General features: G+C 45.6%; 1 protein-coding gene across 6 annotated transcripts in view; it reads left to right on the top strand.

The window, feature by feature from the left end:
• The window catches only part of PARP4 (poly(ADP-ribose) polymerase family member 4), a 117,562-nt gene that overhangs the window by 45,626 nt on the left and 49,626 nt on the right, over positions 1-22,310 (top strand). For all 6 annotated transcript variants that reach the window (XM_084767237.1, XM_084767239.1, XM_084767236.1 and 3 more), the window contains 9 exons: positions 4,357-4,540; positions 4,829-4,985; positions 7,713-7,837; positions 8,607-8,738; positions 11,343-11,429; positions 16,042-16,206; positions 16,824-16,870; positions 17,103-17,181; positions 20,643-20,780. In XM_084767237.1, the coding sequence (XP_084623363.1) occupies positions 4,357-4,540; positions 4,829-4,985; positions 7,713-7,837; positions 8,607-8,738; positions 11,343-11,429; positions 16,042-16,206; positions 16,824-16,870; positions 17,103-17,181; positions 20,643-20,780 (1,114 nt within the window). The remainder of the gene's footprint in view (positions 1-4,356; positions 4,541-4,828; positions 4,986-7,712; positions 7,838-8,606; positions 8,739-11,342; positions 11,430-16,041; positions 16,207-16,823; positions 16,871-17,102; positions 17,182-20,642; positions 20,781-22,310) is intronic.

The raw sequence follows: 22,310 nt of genomic DNA, 5'->3' as shown, positions 1-22,310 counted from the left end.
AGTCCTCAGTAACTCACTGAGGAAGCTGAATAGGAAAAGCTCATGCTTCCTGCCTTGGGCATTCAACAAATTGTATGTGCTTTTTCTCTGTTCAACAAAAGAAGAATTCTGAGTAGACCAAATTACAGTCAACTGAGGAGTGGTCCATAGACCCAAGAGAAGAAGTAGTCCTTGCACTCTGTGGAGAGCCTGAGAAAGAAGAAGCTAGGACAGATGGCCTGATGACCTAAGGGCCTGTCAGAGTGTGTCTGCAAGCTACAGGGAAGTACCAGAGAAAGGGAGGGGCTCCTGAAGTGATGGGTAAAATCGTTCCTTTTTCTTCTTAAGTCAAATTAAGCTAGGTGTGGTGCCTTACCGTTATAACCTCAGCCTGAGGGAGCTGAAGCAGGCAGATTACTATGAGTTTGAGATATGTCAGGGCTACATAGATTTCCAGGCCAGCCCAGGCCACATGGCAAGACTGTCTCAAAACAACAGCAGCAGTCTGGGTGGAAAGATGGAGCCGTGGTTAAGAGCTCTGGCTGTTCTTCCAGAAGGCCTGGGTTTGATTCCCAGCAATAGTGGCTCACTGCCGTCTGTAAGTCCAGCTCCAGGGGATCCAGTGCCCACTTCTGGGCTCTATGAGAACTAGGCATGCATGTAGTGCACAGAGATACATGCAGGCAAAACACTCAGACAAGTAAAAAAATAACATATGATGTCCTGTGTCCATGGCTAACACACGATGCCTTGTATGCATGGCTAACACATGATGCCCTGTGTCCATGGCTAACACATGATAATGCCCTGTGTCCGTGGCTAACACACAATGTCCTGTGTCCGTGGCTAACACATGATGCCCTGTGTCCATGGAAAACACACGATGCCCTGTGTCCATTGCTAACACATGATGCCTGTGTCCATGGCTAACACATGATGCCCTGTGTCTGTGGCTAACACATGATGCCCTGTGTCTGTGGCTAACACATGATGCCCTGTGTCCATGGCTAACACATGATGCCCTGTGTCTGTGGCTAACACATGATGATGCCCTGTGTCCATGGCTAACACACAATGCCCTGTGTCTGTGGCTAACACATGATGATGCCCTGTGTCCATGGCTAACACATGATGCCCTGTGTCCATGGCTAACACATGATGCCCTGTGTCCGTGGCTAACACATGATGCCCTGTGTCCATGGAAAACACACGATGCCCTGTGTCCATGGCTAACACATGATGTCCTGTGTCCATGGCTAACACATGATGATGCCCTGTGTCCATATTAACACACGATGCCCTGTGTCCATGGCTAACACATGATGCCTGTGTCCATGGCTAACACATGATGCCCTGTGTCTGTGGCTAACACATGATGCCCTGTGTCTGTGGCTAACACATGATGCCCTGTGTCCATGGCTAACACATGATGCCCTGTGTCTGTGGCTAACACATGATGATGCCCTGTGTCCATGGCTAACACACAATGCCCTGTGTCTGTGGCTAACACATGATGATGCCCTGTGTCCATGGCTAACACATGATGCCCTGTGTCCATGGCTAACACATGATGCCCTGTGTCCATGGCTAACACACGATGCCCTGTGTCTTTGGATAACACATGATGCCCTGTGTCTTTGGATAACACACGATGCCCTGTGTCCATGGCTAACACATGATGATGCCCTGTGTCCATGGCTAACACATGATGCCCTGTGTCCATGGCTAACACACGATGCCCTGTGTCTTTGGATAACACATGATGCCCTGTGTCCATGGCTAACACATGATGCCCTGTGTCTTTGGATAACACATGATGCCCTGTGTCCATGGCTAACACATGATGCCCTGTGTCCATGGCTAACACACGATGCCCTGTGTCCGTGGCTAACACACGATGCCCTGTGTCCGTGGCTAACACATGATGCCCTGTGTCCATGGCTAACACACGATGCCCTGTGTCTTTGGATAACACATGATGCCCTGTGTCTTTGGATAACACATGATGCCCTGTGTCCGTCTCCAGCACCACATAAGCCCAGCATGGTACCTATGAGACCCCAGCTTGGAGGGGAACAAAGTTGGAGGGGCGAGCACAGGCATGGTAGCACACTCCTATAATCCTGGAACTAGGGAGGTGGAAACAAGAGGATTTGGAGCTCATGGTCAGCCCCAGCCTGTAGTGAGTTCAAGACCAATCTAGGCTACAATGAGACCCTGTCATTAAATACAAATTAAAACGAAAAAGAAAAGCTGCTGATTGCCAGTCTCTGATCCTGTTGTCATGAGGGAGTGTTTACTCTCTGTGTAACTCGAGACGGGTGTGAGACTAGGACACCTCTTTGCTTTGGCCAGCTTAGCATTTAATGGTCTTCAGGAGCTTTAGTGCAGTAAACCCAGTACAGCTTTCTTAGCTAACTGAATGGGTCTTTCTTTGAGGGAAAGGAAGGATTTTAGGAGCCAGAGGGGTTGAGGCCACCAGGAGACCACAGTGCACAGAATTAACTAAGCAGGGCTCATGGGGCCTCACAGAGACTGAAGCAACAATCATAGAGCCAGCCTAGGGCCTCTGCATATATGCTATGGTTGTGGAGCTTGGTATTTTGTGGGACTCCCAACAGTGGGAATGGCTGGCTGGGGGGGAGGGGGGGAAAGGGAGGGGGGAGGGGGCGGGGCGGGGGGCATGGTGTCTCTGACTCTTTTGCCTGCACTTGGGACGATTCTCCTTCCATTGGGTTTCCTCATCCAGCCTTGATGTGAGGGCATGCCTAGTCTTACTGTAACTTGTTATGTCGTGTTCCGTTGATATCCCGAGGGAGGATTGGGGGATGGGGAGGAGGGAGGGTAAACCGCAGCTGGGATGTAATGCTTGAGAGAAGAACCTGGCTGCAGCTTGGATTCACTGCTATCTCACACATTTCTGATCTGCTTTAAAAGCTGGGACTGTAAAATCCACTAGCAATTTTTACGCAAAAAAAAAAAAAAAGTCTTCCTTTTTATTCATTACTCTAGCATTCCTTGCAACACAATATAGGTATTTTTAGTCCCTGAGAACAAAGTTCTTTGAGCACTACCTGCCATAAAGAAGGGCACTGTACACACCTTTATCTCATGCTTGTTTTTATTCTTTTTTTTTTAATATTTATTTATTTAGTATACAGTGTCCTGCCTGCATGTAACACCTGCAGGCCCGAGGAGAGCACCAGATTTCATCATAGATGGTTGTGAGCCGCCACCATGTGGTTGCTGGGAATTGAACTCAGGACCTTGGGAAGAGCAGGCAGTGCTCTTAACCTCTGAGCCAGCGCTCCAGCCCCATTGTTACTCTTTTGAGAGAGGGTCTAGCCCGACCTTGCTGGGAACTCATTACAAAAACTAGGCTAGCCTAGAACTTACAGTGATCCTCCTGCCTCAACCTTCCAAGGACTAGAATTACAGGGGTGTGCTACACTGAAGTTTGGGAGGGGGTTGTTTGTTTGTTTGTTTGTTTGTTTTCTTTTGTTTTGTTTTGTTTTTCGAGACAGGGTTTCTCTGTGTAGCTTTGCCTGTCCTGTACTCACTTTGTAGACCAGGCTGGCCTCGAACTCACAATGATCCACCAGCCTCTGCCTCCCAAGTGCTGGAATTAAAGGCGTGTGCCAACACACCCAGCTCCACTATACTGAAGTTTTTAAATAAGTAAATAAGTAATGAGTAACTGCTCCCCCCTCCTCCTCCCCCTCCTCTCCCTCTTCCCCCTCCTCCTCCTCCTCCCCCTCCTTCCCCTCCTTCTCCCCCTCCTCCCCCTCCTCCCCCTCCTCTTTCTCGCCTCTCCTCAATCCCTCTCATTCGCATGCTTTCTTCTCTGGTCTTGATCCTTCTCCCTCACTCTCCCAAGTGTTGGGTTATAGGTGGGTACCTGCCCAACCTCTCACAATGAAGTTGTAACTTGAATCTTTGGAGATGTTGCCATGGTGGCAAAATCTAGAATGAGCTCCCTAGAAAGTCTTTTGACAACGCAGGCTGAGTGTCCCTTGTCTGAAGCACTAGAATTGTTTTGAGGTTTTTTTGTTTTGTTTTGTTTTGAGATTTGGGATTATATGTATACACATAAAGAGATATCTTTGGGAACAGACAAATCCAAATGTGAAATTCACTCATGTTTCATCTACACCTGATAAATGCAGCCTGTTGGTGATTTTATACAATGTGTTTAGTGGCAGGATAGAATATCCCACCTGTGGTGTCACACCAGTGCTCAAAGTTTTCAGTCTGGGGCCATTTCGATTTTGATTCACAGTGTTGGCTTAGAGATGCCCAAGCCATGTCCTCATTCATACAGTGAAGTGAGGCATGCTGCAGCCATGATAACTTGTGCTCATTTTCTTCTTCACGCAGGACAAGCATTAAGTACGCACATGCAGGAGAGACAGATGGCTCCAGAGTCCTGGTCGTCTGTGATGTTGCCCTGGGAAAGTGTGCGGATTTGTGCAAGAAGGACTTTTCTTTAACCGAAGCACCCCCGGGCTATGACAGTGTGCATGGAGTTTCAGGAACGGGCTCTGTACCCACAGACTTTGAGGTATTTTATTTCGGGTGACAGGCAAACCCAGAAACTAGCACTTAAAAAAAAAAACAGTACGCAAACAAACAGTAAGGCAAAAGAGGCAGAAAGGGGCCCAGATGCAAAGACCAGCGTCAGAGGGCCACTTCTATCTTTATTAAATATGTTTTCATTTAAGTCACGCCCATCTGTCTACTGCCCAAATTCAGCCTTTGCCGGATTGACAGACGGAGATTCTGCTTCTCTGAGAACATCTGCTGCTCTGCTCTGCACTTGTTTACTCCTGTCAATGCCCATTTGCTCTAGGATGATGAATTTGTTGTGTATAAAACCAATCAAGTTAAAATGAAGTACATCGTTAAATTTTGCACTCCTGGGGATCAAATAAAGGACTTTCATCCTCCTGACAGTACTGAATTAGAGGAACAGAGAGCGGGGCTTCCAAACACTCCAAAGATTGAAGGTAAGAAAGGGTTTTCTTTCTTTCTTTCTTTCTTTTTTTCTGTTTGTTTTTTGTTTTGTTTCCTTGTTTGTTTGTTTTGTTTTTGAGACAGGGTTTCTCTGTGCAGCCCTGGCTGTCCTAGACTTACTTTATAGACCAAGCAGGTCTCCCAAACTCACAGAGATCCACCTGCCTCTGCCTCCCAAGTGCTGGGATTACAGGTGTGCACCTCCACCATCCAGCAAGACAAGTTTTCTTGAGTACTGTTTTATAGGGTAAAATCAAACTGAAATAAATAGGTTTTTTTTAAGCATTTATAGTCACGTTTGGTAGCAGTATCTCTATCTACATTTCGTTTTATATTTTATCATGAACATATAAAAACCAAGGTGCTTAAGAAAGATAAATGTAGCCAGGAGTGGTGGATTTTTCTTCTTTTTTCTTTTTTTGGTTTTTCGAGACAGGGTCTCTCTGTGTAGCCTTGGCTGTCCTGGACTCACTTTGTAGACCAGGCTGGCCTCGAACTCACAGCGATCCGCCTGCCTCGGCCTCCAGAGTGCTGGGATTAAAGGCATGTGACACCGTGCCCAGCTGTATTTTAGTTTTTAATCCTGCCACTTTGTTCGACATGTTTTTATCAGCTCTAAGAATTTTCTGGTGGAGATTTGGGTTGGTTGTTGTTGTTGTTGTTGTTGTTGTTGTTGTTGTTGTTGTTGTTTTAATGTAAAGAACCATAGCATCTACAAATAAGGATACTTTAGCCGGGCATGGTGACACACGCCTTTAAATCCCAGCACTCAGGAGGCAGAGGCAGGTGGATCGCTGTGAGTTCGAGGCCAGCCTGGTCTACAAAGTGAGTCCAGGGCAGCCAAGGCTACACAGAGAAACCCTGTCTCAAAAAAACCAAAAAAAAAAAAAAAAAGGATACTTTGACCTCTTTTCCCCCATTTTTTATCCCTTTCATTGCTTCTCTTGTCTTGTGGCTCTAGGTAAGACTTTCAGCACTGTACTATGAGGTGAGAAAGTGGACACTCTTGTCTTATTCTTGATCTTAGTGGAGATGCTGAGCTTTTGCCTGTTTAGTATGACAGTAGCTATAGTTTTGTGTGTACAGCCTTTATCATGCTGTCAAATGCTCCTCTGTTCCCAGTCTCCTCCGTGCTTTTGCCATGAAAGGGTGTTGGGTCTTGTTAGACACCTTTTCTGTGTCTGTCCAGATGACCACATGACTTCCAACCTCGGAGCCATTGATGTGATTATGTTGATTTACATGTGTTGACTCATCCCTGTAGGTATTTTGTTAACAGTTTTTTGTGATTCTACCCATTCGGGAGGTTGGCCTATAATTGTCACTGTTGTTGTTGTATGCTTTTGGTATCTGCATCATATATATATGGTTCATAAGCAGAATTTGCTAATATTTGCCCTTTCCCATTTTATAGAATAGTTTGAGAGGCACTGCTATTTGTTTTTCTTTGAAGGTCTGATAAATTCAGCTGTGGATACATCTGGCCCTGAGCTTTTTTAGTTACGAGATTTTTTTTTAATTATTGTGTCATTCTTTACTTCTTAGAGATCTGGTTAAGTTGTTTATTTAATCTTAGTTTAAATTTGGCAAATCAGGGGCTGGAGACATGTTTCAGGGGTTAAGAGCACCAGTTAAGTCCAGAGGACCCCAAGTTCTATTCTAAGCACCCACATGGCAGCACATGGCCTTCTGTAACACAGTCCTAGAGGGAACAATGCCCTCTCTGGCCCCTGCAGACCAGGAACACACACCTGCAAGCAAAATACCCACACACTTAAGATAAAATTTTTCTCTAAAATTTAGTAGATTCTATACATCTAGAAATTCGTCCATTTCTTTTAGGTTTTTCCAATTTAGTGGCATGTGTTTTTAAAGTATACCCCTAGTGGCTTGGAATCTCATTAGTGTCTGTCATACTGGGTCTCTTTCATCACTAATTTTATTAATCTGAGTTTTTCTTTCTTTCTTCTGGTTAGTTTGTCTATCTTAACAAATATAGGAAAAGGAAAAGCTCCTTCTTTCTTCCCCTGGCTTAGTGCTTAATGATTTTTAATGAAATAAAAAAGTAGAATTGACTTTGAGAATGCTTTCCTCACTGGGTTTACGTTTCATAATGGGTATTAAAAATTACAGTGGTGGCCGGGCATGGTGGCACACGCCTTTAATCCCAGCACTCGGGAGGCAGATGCAGGTGGATCTCTGTGAGTTCGAGGCCAGCCTGGTCTACAAAGTGAGTCCAGGACAGCCAAGACTACACAGAGAAACCCTGTCTCAAAAAAACAAAAAAAATTACCGTAGCTTTGAGCATAGCTCAGCTGGTAGGACTGAGTGCTTCCTATGCATGACGCCCTGGGTTCCATCCCAGCACTGCCTTCACAAAGGCAAGAAGACAAAACAAAAACCAAATTATAAAATAACAGCTGATATGGTGGCAGCATACCTATAATCCCAGCACTCGAGAGGCAGAGGCAGGTGGATCTCTGTGAGTTTGAGGCCAGCCTGGTCTACAAAGCGAGTCCAGGACAGCCAAGGCTACACAGAGAAACCCTGTCTCTGGGGAGGGAAAAAAAAAAACCCTCATAGAATACTATGGCTATAATATTATTTTTCTATCTTTGCCAAAATATAATGTCTAAACAATGGAGCAAGTAATAAGGATGAAGATGATAAAACAAGAGTCGTGGCTATGGTGGGGCTGATGCTGTGATTGTAACCTGCAGATTTCCAGTTACCGGACGTCAAGTCTCTCACCAGCGTCAAAGCTGGCCTTCAGGACACATCAGCAAACTCTGTCCCTCTTGACAGTGTTCACATCAAGGGAAGAATATTAGACTTTGTAGCCCAGGTATGCTCTTTGTGGTTTTATGACACACAATTAAATGAATATAAGTCATAAATAAGAATTTGGCGGCAGGCATCTTGAACTAAATGAAATAGAGATGTCATTCGTTTTTTAAAATTAGGTACTTAATACAGACACGTGGTCTTCCCCCAAATATTCTATCTGTAGTTGCTTGAGTCCATCATGGAGTTGGCATCCACAAATAAAGAAGACCAACTGTATACTATTCTAAAATCTACTCAGTAAATTCATTTTTCACTTACATTTTTAGCTTATCATGGATTTATTGAGACAAAGCTGCCTCATAGGGCCAGGACTGTCTGCATTTCAGAAGTTCCCAGCCACATGACACGTGGAAGGCAGCAAAACTCTTAGCATGAGAGGGGCTTCTTGACTCCTGTCTGGTCAGGCACATATTGCTGGCTGAGTGTGTGGCTGGCACCCTGGGTTACACAGCATGAACGGTCCATTGTAGTGGTAGGAAGCATCCGACCCCAGAAGCCAGGCTTGTGATTTGGAGGACATGTCGAAATGTAAGGGATTTGAACTGTGAGCAGTGGTGCACACCTGTAGCCGTTGGGAGGTGAAGGAAAGCAGGAGAATACAGAGTTCAAAGTCAGCCTCAGGTACAAGCTCACGTGACCCTGTCTTTAAAAAAGCAAAACAAACAAACCTTAGGATTTAGAAGTGAATTATATATAGTTATTTCCGCTGGTTGTTCTTCCATGTGATTTTATCAATTACGTGGGATTTTTTTCCCCTCTTCTTTCAGGTCATTGTTTTTCAGACATACACGAATCAAAGTCAAGTGCCTATTGAGGCAAAATATATCTTTCCTTTGGATGAGAAGGCAGCCGTGTGTGGCTTCGAAGCATTCATCAACGGGAAACACATAGTAGGAGAGGTGAGAGGAAAAAGTGCCTGGTGACCTCATATACCCAAATCTTCATTATCTGAGTCCCCATGCTGTAAGGTTGGGACATGTTCCTTAAAGAATGGCGTCCTACAGTTAGCCTCACTGACGGATAAGGTTGGGACATGTTCCTTAAAGAATGGCGTCCTACAGTTAGCCTCACTGACGGATAAGGTTGGGACATGTTCCTTAAAGAATGGCGTCCTACAGTTAGCCTCACTGACGGACAAGGTTGGGACATGTTCCTTAAAGAATGGCATCCTACAGTTAGCCTCACTGACGGATAAGGTTGGGACATGTTCCTTAAAGAATGGCGTCCTACAGTTAGCCTCACTGACGGATAAGGTTGGGACATGTTCCTTAAAGAATGGCGTCCTACAGTTAGCCTCACTGACAGACAAGGTTGGGACATGTTCCTTAAAGAATGGCGTCCTACAGTTAGCCTCACTGACGGACAAGGTTGGGACATGTTCCTTAAAGAATGGCGTCCTACAGTTAGCCTCACTGACGGACAAGGTTGGGACATGTTCCTTAAAGAATGGCGTCCTACAGTTAGCCTCACTGACGGATAAGGTTGGGACATGTTCCTTAAAGAATGGCGTCCTACAGTTAGCCTCACTGACGGACAAGGTTGGGACATGTTCCTTAAAGAATGGCGTCCTACAATTAGCCTCACTGACGAGCCCCTCTTCAGTCTTCACTATTCTTTCACAAAGTCTTCATTTAGACAATTTCAGCAAAGAAAGTTATCACCTTTTTGTCTTTCTTTTTTTTTTTTAATTAAAAGAAAAGATTTATTTATTATATAGATAGTGCTTTGCCTGCATGTATACCTGCAGGCCAGAAGAAGGCATCCGATGGTTGCTGGGAATTGAACTCAGGACCTCTGGAGGAGCAGGCAGTGCCCTTAACCTCTGAGCCATCTCTCTAGCCCCTTGTCTTTCTTTTTAAAAAAATTTTTATTGCATTTTTATGTGTCTGTGTGCACATGCACACATGTACGTATGCCACAGCCTGTGTGAGAAGGTTGGAGGACACTCTCAGGAGTCAGTTCTCTCTTGTCATATGTGGATCCCTGGGATGAAGTTGACGTCATTAGGCTTGATGGCACAGGCCTTAACCCACTGAGCCATCTCGCTAGCCACAAAAGATGTTATTTCAGTGTCCAAAGTTTAAGAGAGAGAGGAGGGCACAGTGACATAAGCCTGCCATCCCAGCACTCAGGAGGCCGAGGCCAATGGTCTGGAGTAGGTCTTGCTGTATAGTGAGTCACAGCCTGGACAGCATGGTTTAAGACAGGCACAGTTGAAAGCTTATGGAGCAACTGGGCATTGTGGCGCACACCTTTAATGCCAGCACCTGGGAGGCAGAGGCAGGCGGATCTCTGTGAGTTCGAGGCCAGCCTGGTCTACAAAGTGAGTCCAGGACAGCCAAGGCTACACAGAGAAACCCTGTCTCAAAAAGCAAAAAAAAAACAAAAAACAAAAAGAAGAAAGTTGACGAAGCATGCATAGGTGTTACATTTATATAAAATACATACAGACCTACAGTATTTTATGATCAGCTTTCATTGCGTAGGCTGACCTCACACTCACTCTGGAACCCTGGCTAACTTTGAATTTGCAACAGTCCTGCCCCAGCCTCAGAAGGTTGGAATTAAAGGCGTGCCATGTCACACCCAGCTTCATAGCTCTCATGTGAGTTTGCAATATGAATCCTACCTAACTGAAGTGAACTTTTTCAGAAAAAAAAAAGAAAAGAAAAAGAAAAGAAGTGTACCCAAAAGTAACAGAAGCTAGTGTGTATCTATAGGAATGTAGGTGAACACTTGCTTAACATCCACAGGCCCTGGCTCTATCCTAAAGACTAGCCTACAGTTGCAATTAGAACCCATGAATAAAGTTTGGGGATGAAGAATGGTTCTGTGGTTAAAAGCATTTGCTGCTCTTGCAGAGGACCCTAGTTCCAATGTGATGGTGCACACCTTTAATCCCAGCACTTGGGAGCCAGAGGCAGGTAGATCTCTGTGAGTTCGAGACCAGCCGGGTCTATAAAGTGAGTCCAGGACAGCCAGGACTACAAGAGAAACCCTGTGTCAAAAAGCAAATTAATAATAATAATAATAATAATAATAATAATAATAATAATAATAATAATACAACATAATGAGATAAACCTTTTTGTTCCAAACTTTTCATTGTCAGCTAGTGACTGGAGTTTGGTCCTAACGTGAGGAGGATTCTCTTTAGCTGGCCTCTTTTAGTTCAGACCCTTAGTAAGCAGTACACATTTGCTCATCTGTTTATGTAAGTTTTCATTCATCCTAGACTTAGTTTCATGGGTTTATCTAGGCTTTAATACATACTGGTGTCATCTGAAGTCACTCTTCCTATAATGAGCATTTAAAAAAAAATCTTTCCCAAATTTGGGCATCACACCTCACATGGGTAATATCAGCAGAGGCAGGAGGATTGTTGCAAATTCAAGACCAGTCTGGGATGCATAGTGAGTTCCAGGCTAGTCTAGTACAGAGTGAGACCTCACCTCAAAAAAATTCAAAACAAAGGAAATCATCATCATAATTGTCTTTTCCAGATAAAAGAGAAGGAAGAAGCCCAGCAGAAATACCGAGAGGCTATCAGCCACGGCCACGGGGCCTACCTGATGGACCAGGACGCTCCGGTACAGCCTGCTGCTCACCTTGCAGCCAGCGTGTTATTGGAAATGATTTGAAATAGGAAAACATAATAGAAACCACAATCATTTACAGTTCTCTAGGCTTTTAAGATTTCTCATAAATGCCACACATGGGGGCATACACCGTAATCTCAGCACTTGAGAGGTTGAGGCAGGAGAATGGCTGCCAGTTCCAGGCCTGCCTGTTCTATGTAGTGAGCTCTAGGCTGTACAGAGAGCTACCTAGTAAGACCTTGTCTCAAACACACTAACAAAAACCCATTGTACGTACAGGAGGTCAAGCCAGTGTACCCATGTGAGTTGTCTAAATAAAGGAGGAAGTGAAGTCAGCGTTACAGGAAACAGGAAGAGCTGGTATGCCGCTGGGCACTGGGTTGCCAGAACTAATAACAAAAGGCACACATTTGGAGTACACATTTTTTTAATCTCTGACTATAAAATATAATATATTTATGTTTTCTCATAACTTAACTCACCTATCAATGTGACTTTTCACCAAGTCATAACCCGGAAGGCATTCCTGTAAGATCTTTTAGAAATGCAATGTTTGGCTGAGGGAAGAACACACTAATGGTTATTGCAGATCTGAGGTATAGGCTGCTTTAATTTTTTTTTTTAACTTTTTTTCAAGACAAGGTCTCTCTGTGTAGCCTTGGCTGTCCTGGACTTGCTTTGTAGACCAGGCTGGCCTCGAACTCACAGCGATCCACCTACCTCTGTTTACATTTATTTTTATTGGCTTGTTTATTATGTGTGTGTACACACTCACACCACAGTGTGCATGTGGAGGTCAAAGGACAATTTTCAGGAGCTGGTCCTCTCCTTCTACCATGTGGGTCCAGGAACTGAACTTGGGTCTGTCAGCTGGATGGCTGGTGCCTTTCCCTGCTGAGCCATCTCATCAGGCCAGTCCAGGGTAAGGGTCGGCACTGTGAGTTCTTTAATTATTGCCCCTTCGTTGCTTTAGTTCTTTCCTATGGCTCTCTGCCAGATTAGCAATTTTATCATAGAGATAGATTTACAACATAAAGCACCTCAAAAGCATTAAGGCTGGTGAGGTGGTCCAGCAGGTAAAAGTGCTTGCTCTATAAGCTTGACACCCTGAGTTGAACTCCACAGAACGCACGGAAAGGTCGCGTGAGAAAGTGGATTTCGCAAAGTTGTCCTCTGACCTCCACATGCGTCCATGGAAGGCAGTGCTCACACTCACATACATGTCCACACCGCAGCACACACATGCCCACATGCACACACACCTCATACCCACACTCATGCACTTACACACTTCATGCACACTCACATACCTCGTACACATACGTCATGCACATACTCACACGCCTCATGCTACACACACGCCTCATGCGCACACACACACATCATACACACACATACATCATGCACACACACACAAACACACCGTGCATACACACACTCAGTAAGTTTAAAAACAAACAAAATAGTAATTATAGTGGGGCTTTTGGACTCATGGTGATATAAATAATGAAACAGCTGCTTTCTAATATTTTAAAGCTTAGTCAGCTGTCTCCCCTAATGACTAATACTGGCACTACATCCTGCCACCTGGCTAGCTCCACCCCTCTGCTCTGCTCTGCTCTGTCTGTCTCTGCTGGTGAATCTCCTGGGCCTCTTTTCTTCTCCCATCGTCTCCCTCCCTCCCTCCCCACCTCTCTTGGAAGTTCCACCCTCTCTCCACTTTCTGCCTAGATGTTGGCCATCAGCTCCTTATTATAAGTGAGAAAGGACAAATATTTACAAAATATAAGAGCAGTGATGGCCATAGAAATAACAATACCAAGATCCGGCTAGCGCTTCGCTCTCTGCCAGATTAGCAATCAACAACTGAGCATGCAGAGACACGCCTTCACACAGTGTACCCCAACAACTGAGCATGCAGAGACACGCCTTCACACAGTGTACCCCAACAACTGAGCATGCAGAGATACACCTTCACACAGTGTACCCCAACAACTGAGCATGCAGAGACACGCCCTCACACAGTGTACCCCAACAACTGAGCATGCAGAGACACGCCTTCACACAGTATACCCCAACAACTGAGCATGCAGAGACACGCCTTCACACAGTGTACCCCAACAACTGAGCATGCAGAGACACGCCTTCACACAGTGTACCCCAACAACTGAGCATGCAGAGACACGCCTTCACACAGTGTACCCCAACAACTGAGCATGCAGAGACACGCCTTCACACAGTGTACCCCAACAACTGAGCATGCAGAGACACGCCTTCACACAGTGTACCCCAACAACTGAGCATGCAGAGACACGCCTTCACACAGTGTACCCCAACAACTGAGCATGCAGAGACACGCCTTCACACAGTGTACCCCAACAACTGAGCATGCAGAGACACGCCTTCACACAGTGTACCCCAACAACTGAGCATGCAGAGACACGCCTTCACACAGTGTACCCCAACAACTGAGCATGCAGAGATACACCTTCACACAGTATACCCCAACAACTGAGCATGCAGAGACACGCCTTCACACAGTGTACCCCAACAACTGAGCATGCAGAGACACGCCTTCACACAGTGTACCCCAACAACTGAGCATGCAGAGATACACCTTCACACAGTGTACCCCAACAACTGAGCATGCAGAGACATGCCTTCACACAGTGTACCCCAACAACTGAGCATGCAGAGATACACCTTCACACAGTGTACCCCAACAACTGAGCATGCAGAGACACGCCCTCACACAGTGTACCCCAACAACTGAGCATGCAGAGACACGCCTTCACACAGTGTACCCCAACAACTGAGCATGCAGAGACACGCCTTCACACAGTGTACCCCAACAACTGAGCATGCAGAGACACGCCTTCACACAGTGTACCCCAACAACTGAGCATGCAGAGACACGCCTTCACACAGTGTACCCCAACAACTGAGCATGCAGAGACACGCCCTCACACAGTGTACCCCAACAACTGAGCATGCAGAGACACGCCTTCACACAGTGTACCCCAACAACTGAGCATGCAGAGACACGCCCTCACACAGTGTACCCCAACAAGTAATAACGCTCAAGCTCAAGCCTCAATCAGTCATTCATCTTCTGCTTGTCCAACCCAGATGTGCTAATTTTTTATCATAGAGGTAGAATGGCAGGTGTCATTAGAGATGTTGAGGTGAGCTGTGTGGGTATCAGGAAAAGGGTGTCTAGAACTGGGCACGTAATGTTACGGAATTAACACGCCTGCCCAGTGAGCAATCACTCCAGCACCTAGGGATAAGTAAGGTAGAACTCTTTAGCAGCCATGCACAACTGGTTCTCGCTTATGCACGAAAGGGAACCGGCCCTGGACAGAACCCCCGTATCCGCTCGTATAGATTCACAGCCCCAAGTTACACTCTGAGTCACTCAAAGTTAATTGCAAAGTTTGGTTGTTTGGACAAATGGAGAGATTTACAACATAAAGCACTGTCATAGTCACCCCGAGACAGAGCAAGCTGCTTCTCCCAGGCAGCCGTTAACCAGAGTTGTCCTGTTCGCCTGGCAGAACTACACTCGTCCTGATCATAAGAGAGCTCCTTAGCTAACGTTCTGCTTTGTGGGACCTCGTATGTCCTCAGCAGCCTTTGTAGAGGCTCTATGATTCAATTTACTATTCTCACTTTCTCCTGTATCAGTAGCTCAGGTGGTGAGTGCTTGCATGGAGCCCTGGGTTCCATTTAGCACCAGACAAACCAGGCATGGTGCAACACATCTGTGACTCTCATGAAGCAGAGGCGGGGGGAGGGGGGTTGTCAGAGTTCAAGGTCATCCTTGGCTACATAGTGAGTTTGAGGCAAGCCAAGGATATATGAGATTCTGTCAGGGAGGAAAGGAAAGGAGGGAAGGAGGAAGCAAGAGAAAGAAGAAACAAAGGGAAGGGAAACCTAGTTTCTCCTATTTTTTCTGTCTTAGGTGCTCACTAGATTGCCAGCTTCTACAATAACTATCAATATTCCATTCAAAGAATGTTTTATTTTATTTTATTTTTGGTTTTTTGAGACAGGGTTTCTCTGTGTAGCCTTGGCTGTCCTGGACTCACTTTGTAGACCAGGCCGGCCTCGAATTCACAGCAACCCACCTGCCTCTGCCTCCCAAGTGCTGGGAAGAAAGGTGTGTGCCATCACCGCCCCGCAAATGTTAACTCTTTTTAAATGTGCAATTTTAATGAGCAGACTGAGCATGGTGTAAGCTCAGAGAACGCTGCTTTCTGTAGCCATTTGCCATCAAGGTCAGAGACGCCACAGGTCCCTTGAGGAAGGGGTCGTGTGGAGACACCCATGTGGCAGAGGGTATGTGGCTGCAGCGTGCAGTCCCTTGAGCAACATTCTCACTGGCCATCATGTCCTCTGCCCCTCACAGACGTCACCCTGTCCCCATCCATCACTGGAGGACTTGCTCCAGAGTTCCCGTTTACACATTTACACTTACAAAATGGCATACCACCGCTTTCCTGGGGAAGAACTTGGGTGGTTGTCATTGCGTCACTTCGGCAATACCAGGAGTTAACTAGCAGAGAGTGGATACGCTATTGAGTAGCTGTTTGTGTTCCAGGACGTTTTCACTGTAAGTGTCGGAAACTTGCCGCCTCGGGCCAAGGTTCTCATCAAAATCACCTATATCACGGAGCTCAGCATCCAAAGCCCGGTGGCCGTCTTCTTCATGCCTGCCACTGTAGCGCCCTGGCAGCAGGACAAGGCTTTGAATGAGAACCTTCAGGTGGGTGTGCTTAAGATGGGCGTTGATGGGACGGCGTGGTGGCGCACGCCTTTAGTCCCAGCACTCGGGAGGCAGAGGCAGGCGGATCGCTGTGAGTTCGAGGCCAGCCTGATCTACAAAAGCGAGTCCAGGACAGCCAGTGCTACACAGACAAACCCTATCTCAAAAAACAAAAAACAAAACAGAAAAAAAAAAAGATGAGGTTTGATAGAAGCCAGGTGCTGTGCGCCTTTAATTCCAGCACTCCGGAAGTAGAGGTGGGTGGATCTCTGTGAGTTCAAGGCCAGCCTGGTATACATAGTGAGTTCCAGGACAGCCAGAACTCTGTCTCAAAAAGCCTAAAATAAAATAAAGGGGAGGGCACTGGAAGGATTGCTGCTCTTCCGGAAGTTCAGATCCCAGAGCCCTCATGATAGCTAAGCGCCAGTAACTCCAGTCCCAGAGGATCCAGCGCCCTCTTCTGGCTTCCTCGGGCACTGCATACATGCACCTGGTAGCCCCGTGCTGCTTGTAAATGAGCCTGTGTTGATGCGGTCAGCTGGGTCGGGCTGAGATCACCTTACTACCCTAAAGCCTCACAGAAACCCTGTTATTCACACATACTTTTCTTCTACTAGGACACAGTGGAGAAGATCTGTGTAAAGGAAGTTGGAGCCAAGCAAAGGTTAGCACCTACAATATCTGTCCTGTGGATTAACTCATCCGGTGCGCACTGGCTTTATAGCTTAAATCTTCAGTTACAGTTGTTGGAAAGGCTGGGTGTGTATAGTTCAGTGCTGGAGTGCTTGGATCTCTGGCTTCCATCTGTGGGGCTGCAAAAGAAGAAAAATGATTTGAAACAACGGCAAGCGGGGACCGAAGACCTTGTACTAACTCGACCTCTTCGTTTTCCATAGCTTCTCCCTGGCCATGTCCATTGAGATGCCCTACGTGATAGAATTCATTTCCAGTGACACACATGAACTAAGGCAAAAGGTCAGTGACTCCTCCTTTGATTTCTCCCATTAATTTTAATCATATCAAAAAGATATGCATGTGGCATAAAAGTGGACTAATGCCACAGCAGCTTCGACAGGCAGCAGTCAGTGCCCCTCGCTGCACCACACATCGGAGACTGTGCCTCGCCTTGGATGTTGGGGCTGTTTCTCTGTGGTCCCCCGGGGTTTTAAATAATTGTTTTCACTGATTTGTCTTGATTCATCTGCTTCCTGCAGGTGTGGATGTAGCTCAGTTGTGTAGTGTCCGCCTTGGCTTTGATCCTTATTATGAAGGGTGAGGGGAAGGTTGACTTTTGACTCCCTGTTTTGGTAGGAGTATGTAAACAATGTTTAATTCAGCTAATAAATGCATTACAAGGGCATTTTCTTTTTATATAAAGACTTATTTTCCTGTGATGAGTGTTTGCCTGCGTGCATGTATGTGCAGCACCTGTGTGCCTGGTCCCCACTCTGGCCAGAAGGCAGCACTGAATCCCCTGGAACTGGAGTTACAGCTAGTTGTGAGCCTCCATGTGAGTGCTGGGAAGCAAACCCAGGCCCTCTGCAGGAGCTCTAAATGCTCTTAGCCACTAAGCCATCTTTCCCACACTGACATTTTATTTTATTTTTTTGTCTTGTTTTGTTTTTCAAGACAGGGTTTCTCTGAATAGCCCTAGCTATCCTGGACTCTCTTTGTAGACCTGGCCTCTAACTCACAGAGATCCCCTGCCTCTGCCTCCCAAGTGCTGGGATTAAAGGCGTGCGCCATCACTACCCAGCAAGACAATACTGAAGATGGAAAGCCCTTCCATGCTCCTGGATTGAAATAATTAATATTGAGTGTTTTAAAATATATATCCATTTTTATTTTGTTTACATATGTGTATGTATATATGCATGTGTGTATATGTATGTATATGCATCTTTGTGTGTGTGTGTGTGTGTGTGTGTGTGTGTGTGTGTGTATGTTTATGCCACAAGTGTGTAGGTGTCCTCAGAGGCCAGAGGAGGACTTTAGTATTTACTTTAAAAAGTCACCCCTAGAGGCAGGTACAGTGGCACATGCCTGTAATCGCAGCACTCGGGAGATACAGGCAAGTGAATCTCTGTGAGTTCGAGGCCATCTTAGTCCACAAATTGAGTCGAGGACAGCCAAGGCTATACAGAGAATCCCTGTCTAAAAAAAGAAAAAAGAAAGAAAGAAAAGTTTGTTTTTAGGCGGGGGATATAGCCTTGAACTTGATGTTTACCTAAGGCTGACCTTGAACTTCTGAGCCTCCTGCCTCAGTTTCCCAGATGCTGGAATTAGAATTGTGTGCCCCCTTGTTGGATGGTGGCAGGTGGATCTCTGAGTTCTAGGACAGCAGGAAAGCCAAGGTTATGTAGAGAAACGCTGTCTGGAAGGAAAAAAAGGGAAAGAAAGAAGAAAAAGAAAAGAAAGAGAGGATGGAAGGAAGAAGGGAGCGAGGAAAAAAGGGAGGAAGAAAGATGTGTGTGCCCCTGGACCTGGCTTGAAAATATGTTTTGGTTTTTTTGGGTTTTTTGTTTGTTTTTTGTTTCCTGTGTCCTGTCTCTGCTCTTTGAGTTTCTGTTCATTTACTGTCTTTACATTTCATTTTAGAGGGTTTCATTTTGCAGGTATTCCCCCAAATGCCAGAAGTGTGGGTGAATCTCTGGATTCATCACTCAGGCGAAGATATGCGGATATAGTCAGTTGGAATCGGGTGTTTGTGGAAGATGAATGCGAAGGCTGAGTGTTTTGAATGCTGATTTAACTCTCTCTCCCCTAAATGAAGCAACCCTGTGCACTAGGCTTCATAAGCTACGGCTTCCCAGTCTGGGGTTTATTTGGCTGGATTCTCTTCAGCAATAAATCTCTGACTTCGTTTAGGGGGGATGAGGAATAGATGGTGCTCACTGCTTGCTCTTCCAGGTTTGGCAGTCTCCTGCGGCCGGAGCACTCAGTACGCAGCCTGTCCATTTGCCGTGTGTTCTCAGTAACTGGTGCCTCCAGCTGGGGACCTTTTTTCCTTGGCTCCTCAGAGCCAGTGAGCACATTGCAAGTGTCTGTCTCTCCTGGGCAACAATCATTTGCCTGAGTCACCTGCCACAACGTCACAATTATCCATCCTCCTGTGGCCTCGCATGCTCTTTGTTGATTCTTCTTCATTATGAGATCTTAGCTTTCTCTAGGGAGCAGAGTTACTGCGTGGGTTTAATCAGTTTGGAGCAAGCCCTCCTCACTGGCTTACTTTCGTCACAAACAGTCCCACAACTCTGTGGTTTAAAATAACAAGCAGTTTTTGTTCTCAGGTCGCTGCGGCATAGTTGGGACAAGGTGGCCTAGGACCACCTGACTCATACACAGCTAGCCACAAGGTCACTGTGTGTTGGGCTAGCTCAGGGTCGTTCATGTGGTGGTGTTAGCAACAAGTCAAGGGCAGCCCTGTGCCGCACTGTTCAGTCTCCTGCTCCCATCACATTGCCGGTAGTACTGATCAAAGGAAGTCACATGGTCAACCCTATTGGCAAATTCATAGTTGCCATTTCCAAGTTGGGGAAGATCCTTAAGTCACTGGCCAGAAAGTTTATTAGTGCTACCTGGTATTGAATGTAGCTTCTTAAATTTGGGCATGATATATATACACACACACACATTTGCTTTCTATGTCTAATGGGAATTTTTACTTTACAGGAACAAGCATCAATGATCCTCTCACAATTTTAGTTATTTGGAGTTGTGTGTCATCCTTATTTTCTTAGTAATAAAATTTTTCTTTACCATTAAAGAAAAAAATCACTGCAGAAGAGCCAGTTTCCCTGAGTGGCCATTTTATAGTGTATTGTATTGTCCCTGTTATTTTAAATTATCATTCACATCTTCAAAAGTTGTTTTATGCTGGGTGCAGTGGCACACATCTTTAAGCCTAGTCCTTGGGAGGCAAAAACAGACGGGTCTCTGAGTTCAAGGCCAGCCTGGTCTACATAGTGAGGTCCAGGACAGCCAAGGTTACACAGAGAAACTCTGTCTCAAAAAAAAATAAAAAATAAAGAGAGAGAGAGAGAGAGAGAGAGAGAGAGAGAGAGAGAGAAAATGTTTTATATTTGTAAAAACATACTTTAAAAACAAAGTGTAAACCCAGAGTGTCTCGTGGGTGTTAATATGTTTTATTGTTCCAGGTTCTGCCTGTATGATGTGCTTTCTATTGTACCCACATAAACACACAGATCTGTAATGTTTACATACAGAATTGTTTCAGACTTAATTAGATCTGACTCTAAAAATCAGCCTTAGAGTTTCAGGAAGGGAACCACTATGATAGTGGCCATTCGTATTTTTGAGTGTCTTACTGCAGTGCTAATTCGTAATGGAGTTATATAAATAATGCAAGTATTTACAGTAGTCAGGGTGCTACCGTTCCCTTGCTTACCTTGCTGTGCACTTGTTTTCCTTTGCAGAGCACAGACTGTAAAGCTGTAATCAGCACTGTGGAAGGCAGCTCCTTGGACAGCAGTGGCTTTTCTCTCCGCATTGCTCTGAGTGATGCGTATCTCCCAAGAATGTGGGTTGAAAAACATCCAGAAAAAGAAAGTGAGGTATGTTCCTTCTTAGGAGTAGGAAACACTGCCAGATGTGGTAGTTTGCTTGGAGAAGCTGAGGCAGGAGAATTGTCACTAGTTCAAAGCAGGCCTTGGCTATGTAGCAAGAAAATATGAACATACGTACATACATACATACATACATACATACATACATACATACTTACATGCATACATGAAATAGCTGGGCATAGTGCTTCATGCCTATTATTCCCAGTGCTTGGGAAGTAGAGACAAGGGGAAATCAGGAGTTTGATGTCATCCTTATACACAAAATTTAAGACCAACATGTGCCTATATGAGACACTGTCTCAATCAATAAATAATAGAAGTAGAAAGACACTTGTCTATTTGTCTATTGGGGGAAAAGTGTGAATAAATATGCTACTAAAGTTGGAATTTATTTTTTTGAAACAGAGTCTTTCTATGGAGTTCAGGCTGTTCTTGAACTTTCTTTGTATCCCAGACTGTAGCGTAGTTGTAGTAAATGTTATTTACTACCCTGTACAATCTCTGTATGCCCAGAACTTGTGACTTCCTAGGGGCTAGAAGTACAGGCATGTACAACCCCAGCCAGTGTTATTAGGGAGAGGGTACCTCTTGGTCCTTGTCTCCTTGAAGGAAAGAATACAGCCTAGAGGAAATAGTTTAGTGCATCTAAGTAAAGCCAGCTCCAAAAAGATTGAAGTGGGCTGCCCCAAAGGCAAGCAGCCCGGTGCCTTTTGTTATGGATTTTAAGTGTTTCATGAACACTTGAGTTCAAAGTGGGTGGTTTACTCATGGGGTAAGGTGATCCTTCCCCTCCCAAATCCTGATGGATCATACATTTTCTCCCCAACCCCTCACCCCCTATCCGTGCCAACCCCCCACCCCCGAGATAGAGTTTCTCTGTGTAACAACTCTAGCTGTCCTGGAACTCACTCTGTAGACCAGGCTGGCCTCAAACGCACAGAGATCCACCTGCCTCTGCCTCCCAAGTGTGGGATTAAAGGTGTGCGCCACCACTGTCCGGCAGGATATTTCTTCCTTTGATCTTCCAGAAAAGCCCGCAGGATAAGTGACACAAAAATCACAATCTGAAGCCGGGTGTGGTGGCGCACGCCTTTAATCCTAGCACTCGGGAGGCAGAGGCGGGCAGATCACTGTGAGTTAGAGGCCAGCCTGGTCTACAAAGTGAGTCCAGGACGGCCAAGGCTAACACAGAGAGACCCTGTCTCGGAAAAAAAAAATCACAATCTGAATGTTACAAGGGTGGCAGATCTTTTGAGGATACAGACTTATACCTCAGTGCACACATGTGTGAAAGTGCCCTGGTGCCCTGGTTTCTGATGTAACAGGAACAACTTGACTGTAGCTTCAGGGGCCTTTCACCGCACAAGACATTTTCCATACCAGGAGACACAGCTGCCAAGACATGGCTGAAGTATACTGTTTCCTAGAACCCCTGTGGTGCAAAGAGAACTGACTTCTGAACTTGTCCTCTGACTCCACATGAGCACATGACAGATGTAAAAAAAAAAGTGATAC

The sequence above is a fragment of the Acomys minous genome (genome assembly GCF_964271855.1).
Source record: "Acomys minous genome assembly, chromosome: 18".
NCBI classification, from domain to species: Eukaryota; Metazoa; Chordata; class Mammalia; order Rodentia; family Muridae; genus Acomys; species Acomys minous.
The sequence above is the reverse complement of the archived record's forward strand: the minus strand, read 5'-3'. Positions and strand labels throughout refer to the sequence as shown.